At 41.1% G+C, this 26692-nt stretch overlaps 2 protein-coding genes across 2 annotated transcripts; one reads left to right on the plus strand and one right to left on the minus strand.

Annotated features, from left to right (window-relative positions):
* Positions 1-795: 795 nt before the first annotated feature.
* LOC103699155 (cysteine-rich receptor-like protein kinase 10) lies at positions 796-17360 on the minus strand. The gene is made up of 7 exons (XM_039126252.1): positions 17204-17360; positions 11876-12113; positions 11509-11659; positions 11205-11381; positions 10777-10857; positions 1220-1895; positions 796-926 (listed from the first exon to the last, which is right to left on the minus strand). The coding sequence occupies exons 1-7, from the start codon at positions 17358-17360 to the stop codon at positions 796-798; spliced, it is 1611 nt and encodes a 536-aa protein (XP_038982180.1).
* A 1103-nt stretch (positions 17361-18463) lies between these two features.
* On the plus strand, positions 18464-25453 carry LOC113461200 (cysteine-rich receptor-like protein kinase 29). Its single transcript, XM_039126253.1, has 6 exons — positions 18464-18500; positions 23190-23305; positions 23422-23535; positions 23650-23751; positions 24786-24983; positions 25091-25453. The coding sequence occupies exons 1-6, from the start codon at positions 18464-18466 to the stop codon at positions 25451-25453; spliced, it is 930 nt and encodes a 309-aa protein (XP_038982181.1).
* Positions 25454-26692: the final 1239 nt, after the last annotated feature.

Here is a 26692-nt window from a genome sequence, read left to right on the forward strand (position 1 = left end):
CCACCTATATGGGTGTGGAAATGGGGCCGCTTCTTATGAGATTTAAGCAGTTCTCTAAAGCACTCATGAATATCCAGGTAAGGTGCATGGCCTATTTGCACCAACCCGTTTAGAACAAGCCCAAAACTTGAAAAGTCAATGTGGTCTATGGGTCACTGATTTACAATAAAGGATTTCTGGTTCATAGAAATTTTTATATTTCACCAAAGTTCGGTAAGTCATACTCACTAGTCCTAAAAATGGTTCATAGTCTCAAAGACACCATTTTGATGCATTGAACTCTCGCGCTCTTTGATTTTTCTTATTGTCTTATTGAATTTTGAAATATGTGGGGGATTGTTGGAGTATTTCAAAATTCCAAGCCTACCCTTCTTTTGTCTTTTGTCCTGTGTACTTTTTTTTAGTTCCACATTGGAAAGAGATGAAACTCAAAAGTTCTTTATATAGTCTTCAACCTTTTAACTTGGTGAAGCAAAGAAAGTAAGTAGCCTACACGCGCACGAGCCCAATAGAGGTCCAAGACAAAATTGGCATATCTGATCCGGAAACGTGTTAACCGGGCACGTCGCACTCGATCATCCCATATAGGGGGGCTCCCCCCTATGTGGGAGTTGAGCTTGACTTGTTTTTGCCGTTTAGTTTTTTTAAATTTAAATTCAAAAATGGTTTTGGTTTGTCTCTTGGTAAACATCATGTCTTTTTATAAACACCTCTTCCTTCTCTTTTAAAACCCTACCAGATCCGAGGATTGGATATGAGAAAAAGTGCTTGCGTCCTATTTTGAAGCCGTGCAAATTAAACTTGACGTATGCAATACTTATTGGATACTTTTACAAATGTTCTCCTCCTACATGAACAGATGAAAATGGCTGAGAGGACCACCAACGCGCCAACCAACGGGATGACCAAGGCTCCGTTCTTTTTCCCTGATCCAAAATGCTAAAATTTTAGTTAAGCTCATCTCGTTAGAAATATAAAGCCCACGGTTCACATAAGAAGCCAAGAAAGGCATATTGTTATGTTATTCGTTGTCGAGCTTGGCTTAACCATAATATTCTGAGCTCGTCTGAGATTCCTTCTTTATTTGTTTGTTTTGGACTTTTGGGCCCATCAAGCTTTATGTCGAGTCCAGGCTGTCCAGCCCGGCCTATTCATGATTTCATGGGCTGGCTATGAACGCATGCTAATTGGGAAGAAAGAAAGCGAGCTTTGGCATTACCTGAGTCCTTTCCTCTAGGCGGCGGAGCGCCGAGATCCACCTCCGGTGCTGGCGGAGGTGGTGGTGCAGGCCCGACAGATTGATTATAGAAGGAGTACGTCGCGTGCCCCATGAAGCAGTCGTAAGCCACCGTCATCGCTTCAATGCTCCGTGGGAAGTAAGTTGACATGATGTTCACCGACCGCTGCAGGCACTGGTGGCAGTCATCCTCCGACTGATCCCTCGTGCACTGCAAGTTAGTCATATTGACCTCCCCTGTGGCAAACAGCCGCGCCGACCTGTATGCCGCCCGCTCTGTCAAGTCAGTCATCAGGTTTCCCAACTGCGCTGCGAAGATCGGCTCCGAGGCATTCTGCGTCTCGTAGGAGAATTGTCTAAATCTTGAAGTCTCGTTGTCTTTGGAAGAGGTAAAGTTGTTGCTAGAGTAGCGGAGAAAGCACTTTGGGTACCAAATGGCCCCTCTTCGACTCAACGGGCAGGGCTGGAGGATGTCTTGGACGGCGGTGGAGAGGCAGTACTGGCATTCGTCTTGGGAGACATCGCCGCGGCAGAGAGCAGAGCCGAAGACTTTGTTTGGAGATCGGCCGTTGGACTGGGTGGAGAAGCCGGTGGGGATGGCGGCGGAGGAAAGGGGAGAGAGGAGGAGTTGGAGCCTTGGAGGTCTGATTTGTAGGTGCTGTGGGTGGTGAAGTTGGATGTGATGGAGCAATTGTACCAGTACCAGTTGTCGCTGGGGGCTGAAGTGGCGGTGCGAAGGGTGGTGAAGAGGAATGAAAAAGAAAGAGAAGCTGGGGAAGATTAGGGAGGAAATATGAAGGCATGGGGTCTGGCGTTTGGGATACTGAGGAGAACTGTAGGTGATCTTGCTACTTCCGTATGGAGGTTTATAAGCTCTTGGAGCAGAGTCCTTGAGTTGATGGTGGTTCTGTGGAAAAAATGGGGAGTCTCGACTAGACGACTTAAGGGACTTGAAGACTTAAGAGGCTTAAAAGTAGGGCTGTTAACGAGCCGAGCCGAGCCCGAGCCTCCGCAGGCTCGGCTCGGCTCGTTTCACCAACTTTCCGGCTCGGGCTCGGGCTCGGGCTCGGTACCGAGCCCAGTATTGGGCTCGAGCTCGGGCTCGGGCTCGTGAAGCTCGTTTGCCCGAGCCCGAGCCCGAGCGGCGAGCCCGAGCCCGCCCAATCCCCATCCCCATCCCCGTCCCTGTCTCCGTCGACCGTCGGAGAGAAGAACGAGCAGCCGCCAGCCGAGCTCAGTTCCGGCGGTTCGTCGGAGAAGAATGAAGGAAGGAAAGAAAGAGAAGAAGAAGAAGAGAAGAAAGAAGGATAGAAAGAAATAAAAAAAAAGGAGAAGAATGACTCACCTCGTCGACCGGTGCCTTCTTCTTCTGAGACGAACGAAGGGCGGCGGAGGGAGCTCGGATCTGGAGAGAGGGAGAGGGAGAGACGAACGAAGGCGACTCAGAAGAAAGAAATAAAAAAAAAAGAGAAGAATGACTCACCTCGTCGACCGGTGCCTTCTTCTTCTGAGACGAACGAAGGGCGGCGGAGGGAGCTCGGATCTGGAGAGCTCGCGGTCGTTAACATCCCTAACGACCGGTGCCTTCTTCTTCTGAGACGAACGAAGGGCGGCGGAGGGAGCTCGGATCTGGAGAGCTCGCGAAAGCGACGACCGGCGGTTCGTCTCAGAAGAAGAATCCTCGCGAAAGCGACTCGTGTGCGGCGGCTGCCGGCTTTGACCGCGAGCACCGCCGGCACGGGCTTCGGCCGCAGGCATGGCCGAGGATGCCACGGGCGCCGCGGGCTCGGCCGCGGGCGCTGCCGGCCGTAGCCCGACCCTCCCGTGTGAGGGACTCCCCTCCTCTGTCGCAGTCTCGCCGCCGTCGCCGGTGGAGGAGTCGGCAAAGAGGGGAAAAGAGAGAGGGGAGAAACGGAGAAGAAAGAGGGGGAGGGACAACCCTATCCAGTCTCCGATCGAAACCTTCGGAACCGAGCTCGGCATCGGCGGCGGAGGGAGGCAGCGAGGCATCGGCGGCGGAGGAGAAAGGCGAGAGGGGAGGGGAGGGACACCCGGAGGGGAGGAGGGGAGGGACACCGGACGCTTCTGGAGAAACCTAGAAGAAAGGAGAAGAAAAAAAGAAAAAAAAAAAAAGAGGAGGTGGGAGGGAAGGATTAACGGATTGGGTTTGGGTTAACGGGCTAAGTCCGAACCCAAACCAATCCAATTCGATTTTGGAGCTCTCTTTTGGGCTCGTTTGGGCTCGCGAGCTGCTCGGGCTCGAGCTCGGGCTCGGGCTCAGATTTAAACGGGCCTCATTTTGGGTTCGGGCTCGGGCTCGTTTGACTAACGAGCCGAGCTCGAGCCGGGCTTTTACCGAGCCGGGCCCGAGCCGAGCCCGAGCAGCTCGGCCCGTTGACAGCCCTACTTAAAAGACAATAGTGTCAAGAGGAACCTGACATCCGGTTCTTTTGACCATCGGTACTTATTTTTTAGTCCCGCACATATTTATAATTATATAGCAACAATTGTTCTTGTACACGCTTTTATTGTCCCTTCACGAAGGTACATCGTCTTGCACATATTTACAATTCTGTGTACACTATTATTTGTAACTTCATACATATTGTGATAGAACCATCATCCCGAATTAAAGAAACTTTGAAACTTGGAATGGATACTAAAGCTCTGGTCAATATGGACTAAAAGTTACAGTCCAGTCACTAGAGAAACCAGCTATTAGATACACCTCTTAATTTTGTCTCCTCATCAAATGGACCAAGTGTGGAGTTTAGATAAATAAGAATTTGTGAGAACCAAGATGTTGGGTCGTAATGGATTATGGATCTAGTTCAAGTTCCAAGTAGGTCCAAAAAGAGAAATGAAATGAAATGACAATAATTTGTAATGGCTAGATATCAAACAAGCTTTGAAGTGGAATGTGGCACAAATGATCAAAGGCTGTAGTGGGAGGCAGGTTAGATATTTATCAATATACTAGCTCTTTAAGAAAAGTTAAAGGTAAACAAAATTATGTAATTAATATGATTCAAATTACATATTAAGTCAAATAGTGGACACAAATCAATCCCAACACTTTTTTCTACGAGATGTGGACTTGGAATTGTTTATGGAGGTTTATAGTTAGACTTGACTCAAAACCTGTGTGTTTGAGTCATGTCCCACGAATCAAGTCTACATGAAAATACAGTAGGGAATGATTTTATAATGCAATTCAATTTTTTCTACCAGATATAGATCTAAAATTATTTATGGAGGTTCATAATTAGACTTGACTCAAAGTCTGTATATTAATTTGATTCCACTCTCACCGTTTAAGTCTATATGACAATGTCATCAGGAAAGATTTTTCTATAAAGCAATCCCAACACTTTTTTTCTATCAGATGGAGACCTAAAATTGTTTATGAGAGTTATAACTAGACTTGACTCAAAGCCCACATGTTTGAGTCAAGTCCCATAAGAAAAGATTTCTATAAAGCTGTCCCAATAAATTTTTCTACCAAATGTAGACCTAAAATTATTTATGGCGGATTATAATTAGACTTGACTCAAAGTCTGCATGTTTGAGTCAAGTCCCATGGTTCAAGTCTATATAACAATACTAGGGAAAAAGTTTTCTATAAATTAGTCCCAACACTTTTTTCTTACTAGATGTGGACTTGAAATTGTTTATGGATGTTTATAATTAGACTTAACTCAAAGCCAGTATGTTTGAGTCAAGTCCCGCAAATCAAGTCTATGTGATATTACCATGAGGAAAGATTCTATAAAGCAATTTACTTTTTTTACTAGATATGACCTAAAATTATTAATGGAGGTTTATAACTAGACTTGATTCAAAGTCCGCATTTTTGAGTCAAGTGCCACAGCTCAAGTCTATATGACAATGCTACAAGAAAAGATTTCTATAAAGTTGTCCCAATACATTTTTTACCACCAGATGTAGTCCTAAAATTGTTTATAGGGTTTTATAACTAGACTTGATTCAAAGCCCACATATTTGAGTCAAGTCCCATGATTCAAGTTCTGTGAGGAAGGATTTCTGTAAAGCAATCTCAATACTCTTTTTTATCAAATGTAGACCTAAAATTATTTATGAAGGTTTGTAATTAGACTTGGCACAAAGTTTGCATGTTTGAATCAAGTCCCATGGTTGAAGTCTATATGACAATGCCGTGGGAATAGGTTTTCTATAAATCAGTTTCAGGACTTTTTTCTACCAAATGTGAACCTTAAATTATTTGTGGGGGGTTATAATTAGACTTGACTTAAAGTTTGCATGTTTGAGTCAAATCCCATGATTCAAGTCTGCATGATAATACTGTGGGGAAAGATTTTCTACAATGCAATCCCAATACTTTTTTTTACTATATGTGGATTTGAAATTATTTATGGTGGTTCGTAATTAGACGACTCAAAGTCCGCATGTTTGAGTCAAGTCCCACGGTTCAAGTATATATGACAATGCCACGAGGAAAGATTTTATATAAAGCAGTTCCAATACCTTTTTCTAGCAGATGTAGGCATAATATTGTTTATGAGAATTTACAACTAGACTTGACTCAAAGTCCACATGTTTTAGTCAAGTCCCATGATTCAAGTCCCGTGAGGAAAGAATTTTATAAAGCAATCCCAATACTTTTTTCCTACCAGATATAGGCCTAAAATTATTTATGGAGATTTATAATTAAACTTGACTCAAAGTCTGCATGTTTGAGTCAAGTCCCACGGTTCAAGTCTATATGACAATGTCGTGGAGAAAAATTTTCTATAAATCAGTTCCAATAATTTTTTCTACCAAAAATGAACCTAAAATTGTTTATAGGGGGTTATAATTAGACTTGACCTAAAGTTTGCATGTTTGAATCAAATCCCATGATTCAAATCTACATGATAATACTGTGGGGAAAGATTTTCTATAATGCAATCTCAATACTTTTTTCTACTAGATATGAGTCTGAAATTATTATGAAGGTTCATAATTAGACTTGACTCAAAGTCCGCATGTTTGAATTAAGTTTATGTGATAATGCCATGCGGAAAGATTTTCTATAAGTCAATCCCAATACCTTTTTCTACTAGATGTGGACCTAAAGTTGTTGATGGGGTTCATAATTAGATTTTTTATAAGATGATTTCAATGCTTTTTTTAACCAAATATAGATGTAAAATTGTTTATGCATGGCTTATAATTGGACTTGACTCAAAGTCCACATGTTTGAGTCAAGTCCCATGGTTCAAGTCTATATGACCATACCATTGGGAAAGATTTTTCATAAATCAGTTCTAATACTTTTTTCTGCCAGATGTGAATCTGAAATTGTTTATGATGGCTTACTACTAGACTTGTTTGAGTCAAGTCTCATGTTTCAAGTCTGCGTGATAATGCCATGGGGAAAGATTTTCTATAATGTAGTCCCAATACTTTTTTCTAACCATATGTGTACTTGAAATTATTTACGGGGCTTTATAATTAGACTTGACTCAAAGTCCATATGTTTGAGTCAAGTCTCATGGTTCAAGTCTATGTGACAATATCATCGAGAAAGATTTTCTATAAATCAGACCCAATACTTTCTTCTACCAAATGTGGATTTGCAATTATTTATAGGGTTTTATAATTAGACTTGACTCAAAGTCCTCATATTTGAGTCAAGTCCCATGGTTCAAGTTTGATTTTAGTTAGGATTTGATAAAGGAGGGTGCAAATAGAACCTATTTTCATTCCTTCCACAAGTCATGTCGTGGGAAAAGATTTTCTGTAAGGCAATCTCAATACTTTTTTTCTACCAGATGTGGACCTTAAATTATTTAGCAGGGTTTATAATTAGACTTGACTCACAGTCTACATATTTGTGTCAACTTCTATAGTTCAAGTCTGCGTGATAGTGCTATGGGAAAATATTTTCTAGAAAGCAGTCCCAATATTTTTTTTTATTAGATGTGGACTTGAAGTTGTTTATGGAGGTTTATAACTACACTGATTTAAAATCCGCAAGTTTCAGTCAAGTCCCACGGTTCAAGTTTATGTGATAATGTCGCAGGCAAAGATTTTCTATAAAGTAGTTCTAGGACCTTTTTCTACTAGTTGTGGATTTGAAATTATTTATGGTGGCTTATAATTAGACTTGCCTTAAAGTTCGCATGCTTGAGTCAAGTCCCAAGTCAAAGTCTATGTAACAATGCTCTTTGGAAAGATTTTCTATATCATGGTTTCCAAGTTTTCTCTAAAATAAATTCCATGCAAGATGGCTATCGGAAGCATTGTTGTTTGAGATAGCTGGAAGAAAATGAGTTCAATTGTAAGGGCCCATCCATTGACCGGTCTAAGAGCTCGTACAGGCCCAAAAGAGCTGTAACAATTTTGGCGCAAAAGAAATTTGCATCTCATGCGGCTCGTACTTGAGATGGAAGAAGCAGACTCCTAAAAGGAGTTCATTTTCTTTCCTGATTCTGGAGGATAGAGGAAATTAGGACTCCACTTTTCCCTTGATAAACACTGAATTTTGGCTATAAAAATTGATCCTCAACCCCTCTCTAGCATGCCATCTTCGAGTTCCATCGATTTCCACCCTTAGAACCATTGATTTCAAGCATTTTTGGAGGAATTTTCTTTTGGTTTCTCTGTCAATCTGGCCACGGGACCACACCGAACTTACGTAAGGGACTTAAGCCCTTCTCCTCCTCTCTTTGGTCATCTTCTTTGCCTTTATTAGACCGACAAACCTCTAGATTTCCTTGGAAATAGGGTCTCCTCTATTTTGACTGACCATTCCTCTGTTTGCCGTCCACTGTTGGGCACACCTCATCATCCGGATAGCTACCACTATCTTGCCACCAAACACTGCCACGAGTTTCTGCTCATTGGAGGTTGCAGCCACCTAAGATAGCCCTCCTACCAGAAGGAGAGAGAGAGAAAGAGCCTTTAACTTTAAGGTTCTCTCATCTCTATCTTCCTCTTTTCTTTCTCTTTCTCGATTCTCTCTCTAGTCTGATCCAGGGTGGGGAATTTTGTGGAAGGGGCTCGATGAATGGTCGCAGGACTCTTCTTGGTGGTGTACCTAGTAGAGGATTCTAGGTTGTTGATTATTCTTTGATGATCTTGATTGGATGAGAAGTTACTATGATTGGACCAACCCAGGCCATTGGGCATTACCACCCAATCAACTCTATTCCACCCTCTTAGTCTCTCTCTCCTCTCTTCTTCACTCTTCTCTCTCTACGTTTTCTCTCTCTCTCCCCCTAGATACCTTATGGATCAATGGAGGGTTTAGGTACTTTGTGATTTATCGACCCTATGAAGGGTCCCAGACCTATGTTATGAGACTAGGGGTCCTGAGCTAGCATTGTGCAATCATCTACCCTATTTTTCTTTAATTTTCAACCATTAGCTCTCAATGTTTCCAATTGCTTTGATGATAAGGCCTAGCTTTATAAGTGAGCAATTGCCTAAGCAAGATGGCATTAAGTAGAACAGTTTACCTCGAAGTTCATAGATTAAGGAGTGGATCAATGTTCGCTATATTTAAGTCTAAGACTGATACACAATCACCTATATAGATATGTATTGTCTAATACATGTTGATGACTTTGGGTTTTACATTATTTACCGCGTGATTGTTGATTAATTTCTATTATGAATATAAAATACATATTTCTTTATTGTATAGATGTATCAAATATCTGTGATTTCGATTGCTTGAATAAGATTTTGGTTGCTTGGAATATAGTTTTGTCTGTTTAGAATATGATGCTGGTTATTTTAGAATTTAGTAAAAAATATAATATGAAATTATATTTTTTCTGGAATGGATAAAATTGTATAATTTGATTGCTAAATAAAAGGATTTAGACATTATGGATTGTTAGTCATTAGCTGAATCGTGATACATTAGTTTGCTACCGTGGGCCGAAGCACGGATATTATAGTGTGAATGGGTTGAAGCACGAATATTATAGTTGCTACTGTGGGCCGAAATGTAGATATTTTTATTTGTCACGATAGGCTGAAATGCGGATATCTTGATTTGTCACCACATGCTGAAGTGCAGATATCATGGTTTGTCACCATGGGCCTAAGAATGAAATAATGGTTTGCCAATCACAAGGTCGAAGTTTGACTGTGGATAGTCCAAATTAGAAAGATAATTACTCATTCCAAATCTGATTAATAACAAAAGATAAGATATATGAAACTGCTATTGAACAAAAGTTTTAGACTGATGATATATATGATATATTTTCTTGAATGAGTTGTATGATTGATGACGTACATTTATATGTGCATATTTATATGGATTTATTTAAGCTATATTAAATCATCAATATGAAGTTTTATGATTTTGTGCATTTTTATTTGGTTTATAGCTAATCTCTATCTTAATTTATTTTATCTATACTAGTTTGAGTGTACAAGATTTTTACTGAGCTGTAAAGCTTACACAATTTTATATTTTTTTTAAAACAAGATGCTTAGCCTCGAATGAGTCGAGCTTAGAGTTTAAGCATTGGAGTTATTAGTTAGTTGATTTAGATGAACTCATGAATTCTTGTGACTGAGTAAACTCTTCCAATAATGAATTTATTTAGTTCGGTTATTATAGTTAAATTTATGATCAATTTAATTATGCTAATGGTATTGGAAGTTTATCCAGTCGTCTTATGTACCCGATCTAGGTGATGAGTCCGTAGCGTGACATCGCTGCATGAAACAACCAATAACTAGTTAACTCGATCGCTAGACAATCAGCAGTTTCCAGTCTTAAAACATGACTGGTATGTCAGATTCAAGGTACGACTGAGATTCGGAACACTCTTGACAGCAAATTTATTTAGATCCCATTTGTGGAGGAAATGAAGGCTTGCAGCCTGGTAATGTCTTCACAATGTCAGCCCACCAAACCCAAACCCATCAATTTGAGCAAAACCAGGGTCCAGATCCAGTTGCTTGTTTCTAATAAGATGACAGATATCACGAGACGACCCGGGCATCGGCCTGATGCATCGAAGTCCACGGAGGCGGATCTTATTTAGTCCCATATCGGTTACAAAGTAACAGACAAATGCAGCCCGGCGTTATATAATCCGATTGTGGGCGTTATATAAATCACTTGCGCGCCATTATTTTCCTCTGCAAAGCCTTTTTTTAACGGTAAAGTGAATGCCTTTTTTATATTTAGTATTTGAACCAGAGTTACCATCTGTTCCACACTGCCAATACGATGACAAACCCTACCCCCTTCCGGTGTTACAATGTATATCTTTGCTTGATTAAATTATTTTCATCGATGACAAAAACTCCTAAATCCCATTTTACTAGCACATTATTTATAGAAACCGAGTTAGATTTTTCATGGCCAAACTCTTCTCCGAGCCTCTGAATGAATTTATTGGATCAAACAATGATCACTTTGAGATCTGTGTAGAATACAATTTAATGGTCAACATCGCAAAGAAGATCAATCATTCTTTCATTCTTTTGTGCGAAAGATACAACCCAAAATCCATCGAAATATCCTTTTCCTAAAGCCATATTACCTTGCCAACTCTATTAACAGATCCGGCGGTGATTAGTTGGCAGGCGAGGGATCTCTCCCTGGACTGAGTTCTGGGCAAACTCTGGTTGTGGTTACAACAATTCATCAAATATCATACGCTCAATTTCTTTTCTGTTTCGGAGGTTTTACACCCTTAGATACAGTGTACAACATTGTCTTTGCTTAATCAGTAACAGTGACTGCTAAAAGCTTATGAGTGAAGTCCTTACTCTGCTTGTTATCGGAGTTCAATTTCAGTAATTATTACATCATTTATAGAAGGAAAAAGTTAGAAGTTCTCTCGTTTTGGTCGGAGTCATTCTTCTCTGGTGGATTGGAATCTCATATACTGGAAGCCACGCATAAAGCGGTGGCTGTGCTACCTTGATTCAAAAATGCAGGCATAGAGGGAGTTGAAAGAGTTGTTACAGAGTGACCACTCAGCATCTGAACAACCAATACCATGCTTGGTCTTTCTGTTGGGTCTTCCTGAACACACAGCAAACCCACATGAATGCATCTCAAGGCTTCTTCTCTTTGATACTCTTCTCCCAGGCTTTGATCCATCAAATCCAATGCCTTCGCTTTGTTCCAGTGCTTCCATGCCTGCGAGCAATCAACAACATAAATTTCAAAAGACATGTTAGTTTTAGACGAGGGGCACGGTGCAATTTTTGCTACTATATATCTCCTTGCACCTTCACCATCCATTGAAGAGTTGCAAGGTGCTTACATAGCTTAGAAGGTTCGCAGCATTCCCCGGTCCTTGGAAGTCTCTGATTCTTCGACCGGTCACAATTTCTAGAACTAGAACTCCAAAACTAAATACATCTGATTTAGTTGAGAAACGCCCATGCATTGCATACTCTGGTGCCATGTATCCACTGCATACCATCCACAACAGTCATGAACAGAAGCAACAAGATTTCCTTTTGAGCAAATGCAGAAGCTACAGATTAAGTGCCCTAGACTACAGAGGACCAAGAAATTAATAATCGAGTGAAAGTTCATAATGGAGAAGAATTTATGGCGTTCAGTAGTTGTTATACAATAATTAAATCTTGATCGAGATGCGGAAAATAATGAGATTTTTAATATACTTTGTGCCAGCAATTTGACTAGCAGTCCCCGGTGTTTTGTCGGCATCAAGGAGTTTTGCAAGGCCGAAGTCCGAAATCTTAGGATTCATGTACTGATCCAACAAGATATTACTTGATTTTAGATCCCGGTGAATGATATTGAGTCGAGAATCTTGATGAAGATAAAGAAGTCCTCTTGCAATTCCTTCAATAATCTTGTAGCGCCTTCCCCAATCCAGTTCTCCACTTCTGCTGGGATCTAAGTTATCCAGTAAAACCAAGTCAGTGTATGTAATAAGGTCACAATGATCAAATTTCAAAGAAGCATGAGGTTCTTGGCTAAATCTACGATTATTCTTTTTGAAAAGGAAAAAGAAGAGAGATCAAACAGAATAAAATATGAACCGCAGAGCAAGATTTGTACACCAACTGTTACCAGATTTGAGTAGGTAGTAGTATATAGAGACCATTTGGATCAACTAAAATCCATTCATACTTGTACAAACTAAGCGTTTCTTGTCCTTCAACTTCATAGAACGACTTCATGTATCTGTCTGCTCGCCTATCAAAATCCAGCCTTCTCTTACTGCTACAATGGACTACTTGCAGGATTTGACTCATGTTAGTGGGATTCATGTAACGGTGGTCATGATCTTGCATGATATTTTGAAATTTAAGAATTTAAATTTTTACTTATGCGCATGAACCCAGTTGGTCTTGTAGGAGATGAGTATAGGTCTCAGTCAAAATTGCATGTAAGGTTTTCTCTGAAATTCACAAGAATTAGTGTGACGGTGTATTATTAGAGAAAATTGGCTTGTAGATGAAATAGATAAATAACAAGGTCAGCTCTCTTCCTATCAAAATGAGAAAAGAAAATAAATAAACAAAATTAATTTGTGTAATGGATAACAATAATAAATACTAAAAGATCATTCTCTGATAGAAGGAGAAGAAGACTGTTGGCGTTATAATGACCTAGGTCTAGGAGATACACAACTCAAAATTTGAACTCAAACCTTTAGTTACCAAGAGAAGCGTATGACAACTTGGGAAAGCCTCAGTTCACGGCAATGATGGAAAATTCACTATTTCAGGAGAAGGGTCCAATAGTTATGCCTGATTTGAAAATAACGTCTTATGTACTTTCTAACTTTTCTTCTATGTTGAGAAATATACAAGTCACATATATATATATATATATATATATATATATATATATATATATATATATATATATATATATATATATATATATATATATATAGTACATACAGACATGCGTATTTGCATATACAATATATATGTATGTATGTATGCGTGCATATGTATGTGTGTGTATATATGCATTTATGTTTGTGTGTGCATGCGCGCGCATATATTTGTGTGTGTGTGTGTGTGTGTATATATATATATATATAAATGTTTTGCCTGCATAATATGGTGTTTTGGTGGTCTCAAAGTTTCACATTAGCTGTCCAATTTTGGAATCAATAGGAAGCATCCTTTCTGTCGTTCTTGGTGGGGAATTAAGAAAAAGACAAGAAGTGTCAATATGTAGAAGTTTTCTAACGATGATTGCTTAATCTCAGCTATTTGCGAAAATTATGGAGGACAGCCATACGACAAACCATCATATTTTTAATCACTTGCAAAGCATCCCAAGCAATGACAAGAAAGTCATACAATGGTGTGCTGAAGCTATGATGATATCCGCGAATCAAGCTAAGACCAAATAAATATCATGAAACCATAAAAAATTTAGCTAGCTACTGAAGGATGAGACTCTCAACTAACTAATATTGGGCAAGCGAGCTCCTAATCGGCAGCTGCGTAGAACATATGGGAGGCCAGGAGACTGCGGTGGTGCGGCAAATTTATGTTGTGGTTCATAGAACATACGACAGGCCAGAAGCATATGCGGTGCGAAGAACTAACTAAAATTAGTCGCAGCCCGATTCAGCTTGTCGTTCGGTTCAAGTGGACTGTACCGGTCAATATGGTGGTTAGACAGATCAGATACCAGGCGATGGGTAAGTGTTTCAGAGCTGGAAATTTGAATGCAGTGAGCCGTCTAAGTTGGGCTAATGGTGTTTTGGGCCTCATTTATGTTGCTTTGGTCTTGGACCTGAGTGGGGGTCATTTATTTGTTTTGACCCTACAACTAAAGGGTTTGGGAATGGGATTAAAGCCAAACCCGTTGAGACATTCAGGTTGGATCTGGGTTTGAAGTTCTTATACCTGATCCTACCCAAGCCTACATATATTACTTTGTTTATTGCATACATATATGTACGCACCTACTTACATATTGTTTGCCAACAAGTCTTATTGGGCATACTAGAAAACTTGTTCGCCAACAAGTCCCACCGAGTATGCCAAGAAACTTGTTTGCAAACAAATCCAATTGGAAGTGCTTGTTTCCTCTTCTCCTTTCCGTCTAGAGAGTGGTTGGCGGAGAAGGCTGGAAAGTCTTGTGGCTAAGGTTGAGATAGATATGTGGGTATACCACTGATGTCAGATCACTTGGAAGGAAGATAATGAAAGGATGATAATGAGAGTAGTGTGAACCCAGATGCCTTGACTTTTAAGAACTTTGCTATCATTGTATTGCTCGTTTAGAAGAGGAAGGAGAGGTTGTAACAAACATTACTTGAAAGTATACTAGTACTAGTAATAAATTAGAGTTCTACTAGCAAACTAAAAGTAAAAAATTGAAAGGTAAAAGCAAGAATATATTAAAAATAAATTAGTTTTATTGATCAGTCAAGAATCCTAAGTTTAGGCTACAATCTGTTATTTATGCTAGAAGATAAATGATATGATAACTGCCCATTCCAATGATAGTAACTAATATCTGGCCTCAATGTTTGACAGTTCTGGCAACTGACAATAACAACCCTTCACTTTCACATTTATCATAACGGCTATATCCAGTATTATTTGTCGGACCAATTATCATACTCAATTGGCTTGTTGCAATATCCTCATTTGGCCTACTCATAGTAATTTACCCTAGCAATCTCTATTTACTAGGTTTATAGAATGCTTCCCCATGCTAAAGTACCTTCAAGCTAGCTCGATCAGATCCTCCATACAGTGCTTGTTGGTTCGGCCTATCAAATGATACTTTCTCGCTAACTCTTTAATGAGAATGCATGAAAAATTGTCTTATTTAGCTCAAGACTTAGAATCTCTTCTTAGATCATATCCTAGAACCACCACGTATACGTACGATGATCCCCGGATGTTAGGATATGGTGCAAAAATATATATATATATGTATGTAAATATGTACAAGCATATATGCATATATACATACACATATACGTATATACTCATATAAGTATATACGTGCATATCATACCATACTAATATTATATTAGTTTTATTTATATATCTTTCAACTGAAAAATAAAACATAATAACATGTTTGAACATTTTTATATATCTATAATTGATTTAGGCAAAGTATATCTTTTCGATTCTTAACCCATTATTATTGTATAGTTAACCATCCAGTGCTTGTCACTCATAATTTAATTTTTGCAGCATATATTAGATATTTATAAATGTCTTAAAGTATGTTCCGCTTGATTTGTTCTTCATGATATAATATTTAATATCTAAACCCAGATCCGAATAATACCCTACCTGAACTTGATACACATATTTATTACATAAACCCAGACTAGATTGGATCCTATTGAAGATTAGGTATGAAACAAAAGTTAGACCAGAAACCTTTAGGGATATGAGTCTGGTTTAGTAAATCTCGGAGCCAACCCGGTAGCACCCCTATGATTTATCCTGTTTGGGTCAAGCTTTGCTGGTTGAGCTTATGTTGGATGATATTACTGGTTGGGCTGGCATTAGACTGTATTGTTGCTTGGGGTTAGGTCTCTCTCCTCGCCCCTCTTCTCTCTCTCTCCCTCTCTCTCTCTCTCTCTCTCTCTCTCTCTCGACTCTTCTTTCCTTCTTACTTTCCTTTACTGGCTTTAGTGTGCATCATATTTCATTTATCAATAAAATACTAAGACTTTTGCATACATCTTTGCCACTATGGTTTATTGATTATAACAAAATAATATAACTTATTATATTTTTACCTTTTGAAAATCATTATCTACATATATATATACCTTTTAAATCATCCTGTTTTTGTATGACTGCCCCTCCAGATAGATTTTTTTACTGATGGTACAAACATGCACATACACAAATATACATACATATAACCCTAAAATAGTTTAGTGAATTTTTATTTTTGCCCAAAAATATAAAATTGGGTAAGCATTAGGACCAGTAACAAGGAACTAAGGTTGATGGGAGGCATAATGGATAGTCTTACCTTAGCATGGGACCACCCAATTCCCACTGAGCAAACCTCAGAGACCGAGCAGACCTCGGTCCCGCTAAGAGCCAGGCCGACCTCAACCTCGGCCAGAGACCGAACAAACCTCGACCTCAGCCAGGGACCGAGCATAGACGAAGGAATCTACAATGACACCCCTTGAGTCGGACTCGGGGTACCCTGCAATATCGATCGCGGAGCCACATGTTCGCTCGACCACAGGTATCTACAATGACACCCCTCAAGCTAGGCTCGGGACGCCCTGCAGTGTCGATCGCGAAGCTACGAGCTCGCTTGGCCGCAGGTATCTACAATGACGCCCCTCGAGCCGGGCTCGGGGCGCCCTGCAGTGTCGATTGCGGAGCCACATGCTCCCTCGACCGTAGGTAATGACGAATCTAAAATGACGCTCCGATTCGAGCTCAGGGTGCCCTGCAACGTCAACCGCGAGCCAAGGCTCCCTCGACTGTAGGCAAAGAAGCTCCACCAAGAATCGAGCCGACCTCGGACCCCTCCAAAATCCGAGCCGACCTCAGCCAGAGGCCAGGCCGACCTCCGCTTGCCAAAGGCTGAGCCAAACTTAGCATGCCGAAGGCCGAGCTGACCTCACCAAACATATGCCGCAGCCATAGTCTGCCACAACCTCACTGCGCAATACTTCGTCCATTGGCTACGCCATGACGCGCCAACCAAGGGTCATATCCTGCCACACTTGCCAAGGGCCATATCCCGCTGCACCTGCCAGCACACGCCATCTTCCGCTATTGGCCAGCTGGTCACATCCCAGCCTGAGATTTTAGGTAAAGGCCCTCGGTAAGCGGTTACAAGCTTTTATAAGCTATTACAGGCTTCTACAAGTTTTCTTAAGCCATAAGAGACACACTAGAGCTACAAAAGAAGCCATGAGAGGCACATTCCCCCTCAAAAAAGGCCCGGCTAACTTAGCCATCGGAGGGTCCTCGCCGGAATTTCCGGCCAAGGCATTGTGCAAGTACCCCGAAGTGCAGGAGGTGTCCCTCTTTCTCCGTCCTGGCTGGCGTCTTCTTGGAGGTACCTCGGAGCACTGGAGGTGGCCCTCTTCTCCGTCCCGGATGGCGTCTCCTCGCCCTCCTCCATCTTGGTCACCCTCATGCCAAATTTCAACCACAACATCTGGCGCTAAAGAAAGGGACTCAGTCGTAACCATGAAGTTGAGGAGCCAAGAAGCTTATAATGCATCGAGGCACCGGGTACCAACTCCCGGCAACTCACTCCAAAGCCCACTCCCCACGGTACCGGCGGATCAAATTTCTCAGATCCAGCTAGAGCAGTTCAACCTGCTCATCCAACAAGTCCATACACTCACCGCAGCTGTTCAAGGCTTATAGCAAGAGGAAGTCTAGCCTGCATTTTTGCAGGCATGAATCCTTACGATGGCACTCCCAGTGTCACTCCCTGCTAGGCAGCGCATGGAGGCTGACGAAAGAGAGCATCGTCACCACCGAACTCAACCTGGAAGAGGAAGAGGCTCCAGGACTGTCTTGGACCCTACATGTTGATGGCCCCTCGACCTCGGGGGGCAGCGGCTAGGCCTTATCCTCATTAGTCCGAAGCACTAGTTGCAAGGCTAAAGTTGGAGAAAGCGCTCAATGTCCACCGCCCGAAAGTCTTCAATGACTTCCAGCTGGCGATGAGCCAAGTCCTGTAAGATTTCAAAGCTTGGAAGCCGCCAATGATAAAATACCTCTAAAAGGTATCAAGCAAACGGTCTCGTGCAAAGAAACCAAACCAAGTTGGATGGACCCTCTTGCTGACTTCCTACAAATTGAAGCCCGACAAATTGAACGCCAAGTGATGTTGTATCACATGTACGGGGGCAAGCTATACCGCCAGTTGATCATATCGCCACTCCTCAAATGTCTCCTTCCTTCAAAGGTCGACTATTCAACGAGGGAAGTGCACCAAGGTATCTACAATGACGCCCCTTGAGCCGGGCTTGGGGCACCCTGCAGTGTCGATCGCTGAGCCACAGGCTTGCTCGACCGTAGGTTTCTACGAGTATCTATAATGACGCCCTCAAGTCGGGCTCGAGGCACCCTATAGTATCGATCGCGGAGCCACGAGCTCGCTCGATCACAGGTATCTACAATGACGCCCCTCAAGCCGGGATCGGGGCGTCCTGCAGTGTCGACCATAGAGCTACGAGCTTGTTCGATCGTAGATTTCTACGGATATCTACAATGATGCCCCTCGAGCCAGACTCTAGGTGCCCCGCAATGTCGATTGCGAAGCCACAGGCTTACTCGACCGCAGGTATCTACAATAACATCCCGACTAGAGCTCGGGGCGTCTTGCAGTGTCGATCGCGGAGCCACAGGCGCGCTCGACCGTAGGTATCTACAACGACGCCCTTGAGACGAGCTCGGGGCGCCCTACAGGATCGATCGTGGAGCCACAGGCTCGCTCGACCGCAGGTATCTACAACAACGCCCCTTGAGCTGGGCTCGGGGCTCCCTGCAGTGTCGATCACGGAGCCACAAGTTCGCTCGACCGTAGGTTTCTATGGGTATCTATAATGGCGCCCCTCGAGCTGGGCTCAAAGCGCCTTGCAGTGTCGATCGCGGAGCCACGAGCTCGCTCGACCGCAAGTATCTACAATGACGCCCCTCGAGCCGCGCTCGAGACGCCCTGCAGTGTCGACCGCAGAGCTACGAGCTCGCTCGACCATAGGTTTCTACAGGGTTTTACAGGTTTTCTAGAATGATGTTCCGATCTGGACACCGAGATGCCCTGCAGTGTCGATCGCAGAGCTGCGAGCTCACTCGATTGTAGGTTTCTTCGGGTATCTACAATGACGCCCCTCGATTTGGGCTTAGGGAGCCCTGCATTGTCGATCATAGATCCACAGGCTCGCTCGACTGCAGGTTTCTATGGGTATCCACAATGATGCCCCTTGAGCCGGGCTTGGGGCGCCTTGCAGCGTCGACCGCAAGCCGCGAGCTTGCTGAAAGTGTATCCTAGGTTCTTCGGTGTTTTGCATACTGAATTTTTTTTTAAAAAAAACCATGGCTGAACCTGATCGGGTTGCCTACGTACCTCTTCACAAGGGGGATCAAGCCACATGTAGTTCTTTCTAAATTTCAAAAACACAACAGAAAAATGAATCGAACAATTTAATTCATGCATGCTTACAAGATCAAATCTAGAAATCAGCAGCTTAAGAACACATAGGATTATGCCAGAATCATTTAAACAATTATGCTAAAATTTTTATGCATGATTAACTATCAGATCTGAAACTTAAGAACTCTATTCCAATTAATCTCCGAATATCCATCAAATGGATTCTGGAGATGTCTCCGTGAGGAGCTCCAAAAGAGGGTAAAACCTCGAAAAATTGGACCTAGATCTTTACACCATAATAAATGATTAATGCTAGATTAATACCTTTTATGATGGATGAAAGTTATGGATCAGATCCTTGACTTCGCAGCCACGCACACGAATGGCCTCTACAAGAAGTACACGTGAAGCCCTGAATGATCTTCTTCCGCAACAGTGCTAGCAGCTGCAGAACATATGAAAACTGAAATCTGCTCGCCGGGATTCAATCAACTCTTGATCAATCATCTTGAAGTAGATGGAGATAAGGTTTGTAAGAAAAGTAGATGACTCATATCTGGTCTTGAATCTTCTAGATATTCACCCTGAAAACCCCATCTAAAATGGAGAAGAAAAGGAGGAGGAGGCATGTGAGGAAGAAGGCTGCAAGGGATGTGTTGCCGGCGCCCATGTTTGACCCCTTTTAATGGCCTCCGAATTTTCTTCAAAAATTCAAAAATTATCTTCAGATAACGTCCTTTAGTTGGCGCATGCAATGGAATAGGAACAACCCAAATCAGATCTCAACCAAATATGATTTAAATTCAAATTTTAAACACATGCGCAAGAGGGGAGGAATTTGAAATCTGTGCGGCAGAATTTTTTTCCTCTTGTCGCATATATTTCATTTGAAATTCGAATTTAAATGATTCAGAGGTTCACACGCCAGCTTGGAAAGTTATTTGATGTATGAAATAATTTAATATATTCCTTAATGTTTGAATTCAATTTCAAATAATAAACAATGTCGCCATGTGTCAAGCAATGGGTCCATGCGCCATGCAATAATTTTGTTTTATTTAAATTTTATGAAATCCAATTCCATATCACCACTAATTGCCACATCATCTGAGCCTAATCCTCATAGATTGCACCTAATCAAATTTGGTCAAATTCGGATTAAAACAAAGCAATTTGGTTGAACCCAATCTAATCAGGTTGGGCCCTGATTGAGTTCAAATTGAATCCAATTCAATTTTGGCTCATCCAAACTCAATCAAATTGAATTAATTACTTTGTGTTGGACCTAATCCAATTAGGTCAATCCCCAATTAAGCGCAAATTAATTTAAAATTAATTTGATCAGCTTAAGTCCTTTTTGGTTCCAACCTAATCTAATCAGGTCAAAACCCTAATTGAGCCCAAAGTTGAATCCAATAATTACTTTAATTATTTTATAAGATAATTTGCCAATCAAATTGACCAAATTATCCCAAACGATTCTTAATCATTCATCAGCCTTTTTGATCAATCAGAAATCTTCTATGCGTGTGACCTCATAGGTTCGAACCTAGGCCGGTAGTATAGGAACGACTTCCTACACTAATCGATGTGACCATCTAGCAATGGTACCCGACGTCCGGATAGGCCGAATATATGCGAAGCAAATATTCTGGAACCCTGGACTATGGTTACTGTATAATTCAATCCCTTTGACTTCTAATGCCAAGATGACTTAGAGCTCACTGTCAACCCTAAAATGAGTACATTCATTATGTGATTAGCTTTAAATATTCCGTGACTCCTCACTGGGATTACCTTGGCCAAGATTTTGCTGAACTACTCACAAGATATTATATCCTGTTTACAGGAGGGGTCAATTCCATCTTGACTCACAACTGACTACGCAAGTATTTGATTGCACCCAGTAACCTTCTGTCACTGAATTAGAAATCCAAGTAGTCCGGTACCAAAGTACAGTGAGTTGTTTGCTAGTCATAGGTTGCGGTCTCAGGTCAGATGGCCAAACTTATACCCATATCCACTCGGAATATCTCTCGACAGTAGAGCGTTCCGAAATTGGTCATGTTCAGTGAAATGTACTTCTACACTTTACCTGTATGACATACCAGTATCTCCACACTCCTTGGTTAAGAGGACAACCAACGTATATGTCACACAACGACCTAATCTCGATAATGCTGTCGTCCTAGTAACAACATATCATTTGGTCACGAACAAGTTTAAGGACTCAAAGATAAATCTTCCTTTATCATAACATAAGTCCTAAGGACTTCATCATATAAGGGTTCATTTGAAGATGAAATGATGAATAATGCCAAATAATACTTTATTAATTTGTCAATTCATTTACAAAATTCAATCATCAACATGCTGACGATTGACATTTAGGATACAATTTCCAACAACTCCCACTTAGCCTAAAGCCAATCGGTACAGTATCTAATACCCATCTTCGACTTGTGTTCGTTGAACTCTTTGAGTCGGGGCAAACTTGAATCAGCTGGATTTATTTGGGATGATCAGGTTGGGCTCAAGTTTTGGTTTTCAGACCTGAGGTCTAGCTGGGCTGGGCTTGGTCTAGCTTTTAATGTTGACATGCTCGAGCCTACCACTGAATCCAGCGGGATTTGTGGAGAGGAAGAGCATCGTGGGGGTGAAAGTGAGGGATTGGAGAATGGAAATGAAGAGCATGGAGGCTGGCAGCTTGATCCCAATAGGATTAAAGAAAGACCTCTTAAGATCCCGCGATCCCCTCGAGCAGTACTCTTTCCCTCTCTCCCTTCCTTTCCTTTCTCCAGCTCATCCTATTGGATCCAGTAGAAAGTTCTTAAATAGATCCTAAATCAACAAACAGAGCCTAAGCTCTTAGAACTAGGACTTACGTAAACAAGAGCCAAGATGAGTGCCATGCCACTTACAATTGGACGGTGTGACGTACACCGACCTCTTGTCTAAGAGGCAAGAGGTAACTACTCGAGCTTACACTTGTGGTATCGATAAAAAGCACCTTCATCGGACATGAACAACACTATTATTTGCCCAAGATGAAGCATTCAAGTGTGAGTATGAGCTAATTCAATTTATAAGATCATTGAGGGTTGGTACTAAGACATGGGTTTGGGTCCCGCATGCATAGAGATGGAAACAAACCAAACACAAGCTAACCTATGCTTAACTTAAGCTTGGCTTATTTTATGATCAAGCTGAGCTCAACCTATTTTATCTAATTTTCAATCTTGCTTGGCTACTCAGGAATAACTTGTTTAAGAGATGTAGTGAACATTTAAGATTATTTAACATTTCATTTAGATAGTTTAAAGTAAAAATCTTGATTGTATTTTAATCAAATAGTGGGAATGGATTCTATTCCACATGATTGATGTTAATTTACAATAAATGATTATAAAATAGTTATTTCTATAGATAAAATAATTTGAAAAATGTGTATGTACGTACGTGCCTGTGTGTGTATGCATTGAGCCGATTCGGACCAGGCTTGAGCTAGCTAAGCACAGCTCTGACACTGCTCATTTTCTACCTAAGTGAATTGAATTTGAGTCAAATTTCAAGCCAAATTTGGCCTAGCTCATGAGCAGCTTGTTTGTTTGTCAATCCTACCTATATTGCTTTAAAATTTATTATTTCAATAAATTGGATGGTGGCTAAACCTCCCTTTGTCTCAATAATATGAGTAATTCATATGATTAACATGGATGGTTCTGATCCTCTAATCTGATTAAAAAATATTGTATTCATAATTTTCTTATATGTATTTTTATTTAGATAAATATTCTCTAATCCTTCCCTAGAATTTTTGTAGGTTCATCAAAAGTTTTGGTCTTGAATGACAAGTGGTATAAACTCATTTTGGTGCAGGAAAAAGTAAAAGCACCACAAAAACAGTTCTAGTTATTGTCCTAACCGTGGTTGCCGTATTGCTCCTCCTCTTAATCATGTCTATCTACTTTGCAAGAAGGAAGCCTGCTAGAAGGGTACTCGGTGAGTTTTCCTGCAGCATTATCATTCTTGGAATTCTAGCTGAAGACAAGTGGGCATGCTTTTTGTGTACTTAAACTTTGTTTTATGAGCAGATAATGGAGATGAATAGGATTTCAGAAGTGGGGAACCATTGCTATTTAATTTGGACACACTTAAAGCTGCCACAAACAATTTCTTAGCTGCAAATAAGCTCGGAGAAGGTGGGTTTGGACCAGTTTATAAGGTAATCATCTTGACAGATGTCTGAAAGATATTCCTAAATATACATTATTCTCATTGCGTTTGAGTGATAGTGTGATACATAATTGTTTTCATGTATCTTGTAAATGTCATACAGGGCATTTTGCGGGATGAAAAGCAGATAGCTGTGAAAAGGCTTTCAAGAAGCTCAGGGCAAGTACTAGGAGAGCTAAGAAACAAGGTGGTTTTGTTTGCAAAGGTTCAACACAGAAACCTCGTACGGTTGTTGAGCTGTTCCTTAGAGGCGAAGGAGACTCTAATAGTCTATGAATACTTTCCTAATACAAGTCTTGACAAATTTTTATTCGGTATGCAAAATGCATGCATCTCTATCTTAAGTATTACCATAATGCTGAAATAGTGTTGACAAGTAGGAACATTAACTTTGTAGTTGAATAAAGCCTGTTGCAATGATTCATCAACTGAAGTGAACAGTACATATTTCTTGCTAACCTTGTATATATGCCATATCTGATGCATGTTATCTAGGATTCTTTATGGCCAAAACACAATCTTTATTTTATTTATAAAAAATATATTCTTTATTCTGTTAAATTTACCTGTTTGGTTCTCTGGATTTTGTGATTCAGCTATCCCCAGGCTAGCTTAACATGCAGCCAAATAAATTTCTTGCATTTTGGTCAAATATGGATTCTGTAATTGTCTAATTAGCTTGATTCTAATCTATCTTATGTCCAATCAATGTGGGTTGATCTGTGTGTTCTAGTAGTTTGGACTATTTCTGAGCTGTTATTATTCTTTTGGGAGAATTCTGAGCTATTCTCGTATAATTAAATATTTACCCTCTAAATGTTTCTAACACCTTATTCATCACAGCTTCATTGTTTATGTTAGTTCAAGCTCTAAGATATCAATTTAATTTACCAAAATTTACTTGGATGAAGTAGATCCTATTGGACGAAAACAACTAGACTAGGGAAGGAGGTACAGGATCATTGAAGGGATTGGCAGGGGGCTTCTTTATCTTCATGAGGATTCTCCACTGAGTATCATTCATCAAAATCTAAAAGCAAGTAATATCCTGCTAGATTGGGACATGAACCTTAAGATATCAGACTTCGGACTCGCAGAGCTTTTCAGCACGAGTGAGCCCCAAGGAAACAGTAGTCGAATTGCGGGGACACAGTAAGCACAACCGCAGCAATGCCTTCTCTTAAGTGAAAAATAAAAATCCAACCAATTGCTATTCTGATCTTTGACCTAAATCATCAGTATCTCCTCACAGAGAAAATCCGATATGATCAAATTCTTTATGGCAGTGGATATATGGCTCCTGAATGCGCTAGGCACGGGCACTTCTCCACTAAATCAGATGTTTTTAGTTATGGGGTGTTAGTTTTAGAGATCTTGACTGGTCGGAGGACTAATGGTTTCCAAGGATCCGGGCAAGCTGCAGACCTTCTAAGCAATGTAAGTATTCATCTGGCCTTAAGTGGATCTTCTTTCACCAACATCTATTGCATTTATTAGAATCTCTGCAATAACTCTCAGTTCCTCAAAACATATTTGTTAAATAGGTTTTGCAACACTGGAATGAAGGAATGGCGTTACAGATGATCGACCGAAGTCTAGGTGATCGGTATACATCGCAAGAAGTACTGAGATGCATTCACATCGGGCTACTATGCATCCAGGAAGATCCACAAGAAAGACCTGACATGGCATCAATCGTGCTCATGCTTACTAGTTACTCTGTTAGTCTCCCAGCTCCTTCAATGCCTGCCTTCTTTGTAAGAGGTGGAACAACCAGCGAGTCTGAGGTGAAAGATAGGAATATGGGAACTGGTTTCTCAGGGAGTGAGGACTCTAGCGGAAGCACAGCGAGATTGATACCAACCTCTATTAATGGTCTTTCTATCACTGAAATGGAACCACGCTAGTGGTGTGAGATTGATGGATGTAAGAGCAGACAATTTTTGTCACCAATAAGCAAATGAATGTCTTAGCATATTGCTTTCTGTTAAACCGATTGTATCATTTTGTAATTCGGGGATTACCCTATCCTACAAGAAATAAAGGAAAAAAAAGGAAAAAGAAAAAGAAAAAACCCTAAGCCCAGGTATATTATTTGTCACCCTATCTGTTCTAACCTCGAACACTTGCAAGAATTTTGCACAGAGCTAGTGTCTCCAATTATATCAAAGGTCTTGGCCCTTGATCGCAGGAATGACGGGATCCTCGGCATCCATTCTTTTTTGTGAAGCACATACCACTCGGATCACTCACCTGGATCTTATACTGGTGCCATGGATATCAACTCTGAGAAGTTTTCTGGTTTACCTGGGATGTACTGCAACCACCTTCGGTCTTCTCGACTCGTTAAGCTCTTACAGAAATTGACTGGCAGCCACAGCTGAAGAAATTCAAACAAAAGTTCGCAGGCCGGAAGATGACTGTTGTCAACGGGTGGCAGGCTCACATTGATAAATTTGGTGCTCTCAGCCCTGTCTCTCTACCATATGTCTCTGTTTCTCCTTCCAACTTGGTTACTGACTAAATTAGATAAGTTGAGAAGCAGCTTTCTATGGTGTGGCAAGCCTAGTTCTTTACCGACGTCTAACCTGGTCAACTGGAAGGGGGGACTGGGCATCCTGAATTGAGCATGATTCAACAGGCTCTTCTCACTAAATGGGCATGGAGGCTGTTGACTGATGGAGAACAGTCAAGGATAAATCAAATCAAATCAGCTTATTACAAAAGATGCAGCTTTAGCTGCACCAGGAGGAAGAAAATGACCAGGTTAGACGTCGCAGCCCCCACTGGGCCCCCACCCTACTAGGAGAATGTTCAATGCGGGCAGAAATGACCGTGTATTAGGCATCCCGGCCAGTTTTACTCATACCCTCCCCATTCGTGGGCCCGGCTCGGTTATTTCTCTGGACTCCAGCACGAATACCACGTGTGAGTACGTTCCGGTCTCCACAATTTAATCGACGCCCATGCGTTTCGAACTCAGAATCACTTGATTGGAAGTAAGGCCACGCTCCCACTGGGCTACCATCTTAGTGGTAAATGAACCTCCTTTATTGTCACTATTTGTTGCGATACTGGAAATAGTATATGTGAAAATGCTAAGATCTATAAATTTTTGAGAATGACTGGAGTTATTAAGGAACCAT

This window comes from Phoenix dactylifera, chromosome 4 (assembly GCF_009389715.1).
Source record: "Phoenix dactylifera cultivar Barhee BC4 chromosome 4, palm_55x_up_171113_PBpolish2nd_filt_p, whole genome shotgun sequence".
Taxonomy (NCBI): domain Eukaryota; kingdom Viridiplantae; phylum Streptophyta; class Magnoliopsida; order Arecales; family Arecaceae; genus Phoenix; species Phoenix dactylifera.